The sequence below is a fragment of the Olea europaea genome, unplaced genomic scaffold (assembly GCF_002742605.1).
Source record: "Olea europaea var. sylvestris unplaced genomic scaffold, O_europaea_v1 scaffold1765, whole genome shotgun sequence".
In the NCBI taxonomy this organism is placed as follows: Eukaryota; Viridiplantae; Streptophyta; class Magnoliopsida; order Lamiales; family Oleaceae; genus Olea; species Olea europaea.
In genome coordinates this window covers 58,096-63,416 of record NW_019235376.1, presented here as the reverse complement: position 1 = coordinate 63,416, position 5,321 = coordinate 58,096, and the positions used below count along the sequence as shown (strand labels likewise).

At 31.4% G+C, this 5,321-nt stretch overlaps 1 protein-coding gene across 1 annotated transcript in view; it reads left to right on the top strand.

Moving 5' to 3' along the window:
- Nucleotides 1-2,820: 2,820 nt before the first annotated feature.
- Nucleotides 2,821-5,321, top strand: part of LOC111378087 (U3 small nucleolar RNA-associated protein 18 homolog) — a 6,907-nt gene continuing 4,406 nt past the window's right edge. The window contains exons 1-2 of the mRNA XM_023001256.1: nucleotides 2,821-2,959; nucleotides 4,031-5,319. Coding sequence (XP_022857024.1) covers nucleotides 4,042-5,319 — 1,278 coding nt within the window. The 5' untranslated portion in view covers nucleotides 2,821-2,959; nucleotides 4,031-4,041. The remainder of the gene's footprint in view (nucleotides 2,960-4,030; nucleotides 5,320-5,321) is intronic.

Genomic DNA, 5,321 nt, shown 5'->3' with positions numbered 1-5,321 from the left:
TTATCATACCAACTCCAACATCGACTGACCGAGTTTGGTGAAAAAATATTAGTTTTGTAAATATGTTTATATGAACTTTTACTCAAGTATCACAACTTTTTTACAAAATTCTTTTTTATCCATCTTTATTATTCAAGGATTTCAAAAAAAAGAAATCCTTTATCTTTTTAAACTCTTTCGTAAATCTCTATAAAAATTTATTTATACAACTGTTACAACATTCAAATCACAGCTAAATATGATTGTAATAGAAAACTAAGTCACAATCATCGAATAACTGAAGAACAATCAGATTGTGATCAAAGAAAATATCAAATCAAATCACAAAATAATCGAAGAACAAATCAGTCACGACCAAAAAATGAGGTCACCATACAAAATCAAGTCACAATCATATAATAATCAAACAACAATTCGAAGAAAAATTGATTAACACAATGAAAATTATAATCAACTAAAAATTTTTTTGAATACAACTTACCTATTAACTCAATTTTTCATAAACATTGCATTAAACAGAAAATAAATATAAAAAAAATAATTGATTTACCTCTTAGAAATATATTTTCCACTAAAATCATTACTTTTAGATTTTTCTAAAAGAACTTCTTTATGAGATTCTGTTATTTTTCTTTTATTAGCCTTGTGTTCATTCTTTGATAAGATCCCCATTTTACACTCTTAGGTAACATCATTTTACAATTAGTTTGTACGAATTTAGGGTTAATAGAAGACTAAACTATAAAAAAAATTTATGAAATTTGAAATGAGGAAAACAAATTTAGCACTTTCATCGTCGATGAAGCTTCGAATCTCTACTCTCTCTCGACGAACGTGATAGAATCGCTTGGACAAAGGTTAGAGCTTATGTCTCAAGGGATATGGTAGAAGAAGAAGGAAATTTGAAGATTTTGAATAATTTCTCTCTCCTACTATGGATGATAATGTTGGTAAGTAATGTTTAGTTATTTATTAATTAATAATTTAATATTTAATATTTTAATTTTAATTTTAAGAAATTAATATAACCTGATTTTTGTAACAATAAACTTAAAACTTATTTATTGAAATATAAAATCAAAAATCAAGGATATGTGTAATTTCCTCAACTTAAAATCTGATTTTTAAACTATAAGCTCAGAACAATATTTGTAATGGATAAAATCATATATGCACTATTATTAAAAAAGAATTCACACTTTACTTTGTGATGGAAATATAACTATAGGTACTAACTTATATGTAAATTATTTTAAAAAATACTAATTTGTAAAAATATATATCCCAAACCACAATTGTAATTGACATATATTCAAATCAGTAGACTTCATGCTGGACATTCATGAATCTTCATTTTCAATTCTGAAAACATAAGAAAAATGATAGAGACACCATTATCTATTTTAAAGAACATATTGAACATCTTCATCCTTTAAATCTAATCTATTAATATACATCTTCTGGGATGACGACAAATTGTGTTGCACATTTCATACAATGTAATTTGGGTTTTTCTCAAGATCAAATATGCTATTTACTTTGTAATACCGTAAAAACGGATATATGATATGTAATCTGACGAACTTCGAATACAATGGTTATATTAATTGCATGGTTTTTACTAAAATACATGATATTGTCATCTTCGAAATAAAATCTAGTAACAAATAATTCACATGCATCTTTATTGATATGTATGACGTGACTCTGTGTTTTAAGTGATTTAATATTTCAAACAAGAATCATGACAGTTTGCCATGTAAACTATCATTTGACAATTTAAAAAAAAAAAAATCCCTTCAACAATATTTTTTAAATACAAAAAAACAATGTCAAGGATGATGTACACTTAGAGTGTACAAAATGGCATTTCCCTTCAAAGTTCAAACAATGTTGGGAAATTCATCTTGGCATTTTGCATATTATCAAGAAATTGATTTTTTTTTAAATAATGCAAGGGAATACATTGCTTGAAATCTATATAATATCAAGTTCTAGTGTGATTCTATGGATTTCTTGAGTTGGGATGCTTTGGGAGGAATGGAGAAGTGGAAGAATGTGAATTACACCAATTGGGAGATTAAAGACGTGATTACATTTTGGTAAGCGCTTGTTTGGAGGAGTGAAATCAACACTTGATCTAATGCTTGCGTGAGTCGTTAAAATTTAATATTTTTCATTTTACTGTAACTAGTCAAAGTTGAATGTGTATTGCACGTTATTTTAAATTACTTTATAAGTGCTGTAAAAATAATATTTAATATCAATTTGTTGCAAGGATTTGATGAGTCTCAAACGTACTAAAGAAAATAAGATTCAGGATAGAAATATAATACAAAAAATTGTACTCTCAAAAGCCAATTCTATGATTCAATTTTATTATTATTATTATTTTTTGGTGAAATACTACAAATAATCAACATTTTTATACTATATTTGATACATAAGATTTAATTGTTAATACGTGAATTTAAACACTAATTAAGATTTTTAGATACATAAATCGAAATAAAATCATCTATAATTACTCTAAATTCATATAGATCAAGATTCACCAAGTAAAGATTCATAATGTGAATGTTAATTAATTGAAAATAATAACATGAAGTTCATACATAACAAGAATTTCGTAGTATTTATTACATATTGAAAGACAAAAAGAAAGATATTATTGAATTGTAGTTTGGTTAAAATTGTTAAAAAATAATTCTCACTTGATGTGATATTTAAATATTAATTAAATAATAAAAACTTGGTGCAATTTCCTCTGTTCATGAAGCCCAAATAAAAGGCAGGCCTATCAAAGGATAACCCAAGTCTGTTTAGCAAGGGGAGCAGCCTAGGTTTTAATTCTCAGTATTTTACACTAAAAATTGGGAATATACTAATCACGTCCCGGCACCAATTATCTCGCGTTCCAGTGATTTCTTCTCAACTTCTTCATCACCAAATTCGGAAGGTAGTATTGAATTGTATTTCTGTGAAAACGGGCTTTATATGTTGAAATCGACTCGATTTGTTTGTTGTGAACGATTTAATTTGAACTCGACTCCGTATAATTTATTTTATTTTTCCAGAATTGTTGTTTCTTGATGGTAATCTTTCTCTAGCAACAGTGATTTTTTATTTTTTTTCAAAAATATATATTTTGATGCGGATGTTTATGGCTTTCCATTGGTGAAATACCCAGGACCAAAATCCAGTGGGGGCAGTTGCCCCCTGCTGCCCCCCTAGACCCCAGGTGGCTCCTCCCCTGATTATTAGTGACCAATGACTTCTGTACTGAACCAAATCCGTATTCAGGATAGCAATGTAGAGTTTTTAATTGCTTCTTGTTTGTGTTTGGGAGGAATGAGGACTACTTATTTGGAAATTGTGTTCAAGGTCTATGTCTTGAAAGACTTTATTTTAAATTAATTTTGATTACAAAAGCACCTGTAACATGTTTGAAAAGAGATTATAAGATAGCCAAAGGAGCCTACTGTATATGGTTCACTTGATTTTCCATTTATGTCAACTCGTTTTACCTTAGCTATTGGGATTGATCATCTTTATATCCAAGATTCATTTTGTAAGCTAGAGCATTTTGAGCACTGCGCAATTTGACTTGAAATGTCCATTTGGTCTTTGTATCTGAGGAACATGACACGCTGAAGACATTCACAATTTTAAAATCAGTTTGCTGTAAGGCAAGAACCTGGCCGCCCAAGCTGGTTTTTGCCCACCCCTTATTGCTTCTATAGTCATTTAAATATTTTTTGTCATTTTATCTTTATTTCATTGGCTTTTCTACATTTTGCATATTTGTTTCACTTGGTTAGTCATGATTTCCATTAACAATATGTTATTGTTGGTTTAGTTTTGGTTCCAAATCGCTTAAGTATTATACCTCCATTTTTTTCATTGATGCTATTGGTTTCAACAATGACTTGATGCTCCATTATTGAGGGGTATCGGCCATCAAATAAATGCATGGAGTTGTTACAGTTTATAGTAAAAAATTCGATGATTCATTTTCATCATGTTGCAGACGGTGTAGATATGACGAGTTTGATTTCTCAAAATGCTATACCCAAAGAAGTAAAAAGGAATGCAAATAAGGATGGGACTACACTTGTGGGGGATGGAAACAAAGATGTTGAGGATGGACAGGAGCTTGATTTGGATGCTATAAAGAATCGAAAAAGAAGGAGAGAACGAAAGAAAAAGGATGAAGAATCAGAGATTGAGCAGGAGAGGGAAATGAAGAAGCTAGAGAACTTTTTGTTTGGCTCTTTGTACTCTCCCATTGAGTTTGGGAAGCACAATGAAGAAATGAGAGATGAGGTTGACAATAGTTCTGCGTTGTACTTCACGGACAGGTCAGCAAATAGTATGTTGTCAGTTTATGAAGAGGATGCGGGATTGGCAGAAGAAACAAGTGACGAAGAGGAAACTAAGCAAAGGAAACCTGTATGGGTAGATGAAGAAGAGGAGAAAGCCAGCATAAATATAGCTAAAGTGAACAAATTGAGGAAACTGAGGAAGGAAGAGGATGAGTGTGTAATTTCTGGTTCTTCATATGTGTCAAGATTGAGAGCTCAGCATGCTAAGCTGAACCCTGGCACTGATTGGGCACAACCTGATGTACGGGTGAGAGATTACAGCTCTGACGATGAGGATGTCGATAACGAAAGTGGGGCAGTGGTGGCCAGTGGTTATGAGGATGCTGAAGGTGTTGATGATATCCTTAAAAGGAATGAAGATCTTGTTGTGAAGAATAGTGCAAAATTGTTACCAGGGCGTCTAGAGTATTCAAGGCTGGTGGATGCCAATATGATGGAACGTTCAAATGGTCCCGTAAAATCAGTGCAGTTTCACAAAAATGCTCAGTTGCTCCTTGCTGCTGGATTAGATAAGACAATAAGATTTTTTCAAATTGATGGAAAAAAGAATGCTAAAATACAAAGCATCTTTCTTGATGGTTATCCAATTTATAAGGCTTCTTTCTTACCCGATGGGTCTCAGGTTATTATATCGGGAAGAAGAAAGTTTGCTTATAGCTTTGATTTAGTCACAACAGAAAAAAGTGTGATAGGCCCTCTAATTGGTAGGGAGGAGAAGAGCTTGGAAAGCTTTGAAGTTTCTCCTGATTCTAGTACAATTGCTTTTCTCGGCAATGAAGGTTATATTTTATTAGTTTCAACGAAAACTAAAGAACTCATTGGGACCTTGAAAATGAATGGGACTGTTCGTTCAGTAGCTTTTACCAATGATGGACAGCAATTGCTGAGCTCTGGTGGAGATGGGCATATTTACCACTGGGACCTGAGAACAAGGAC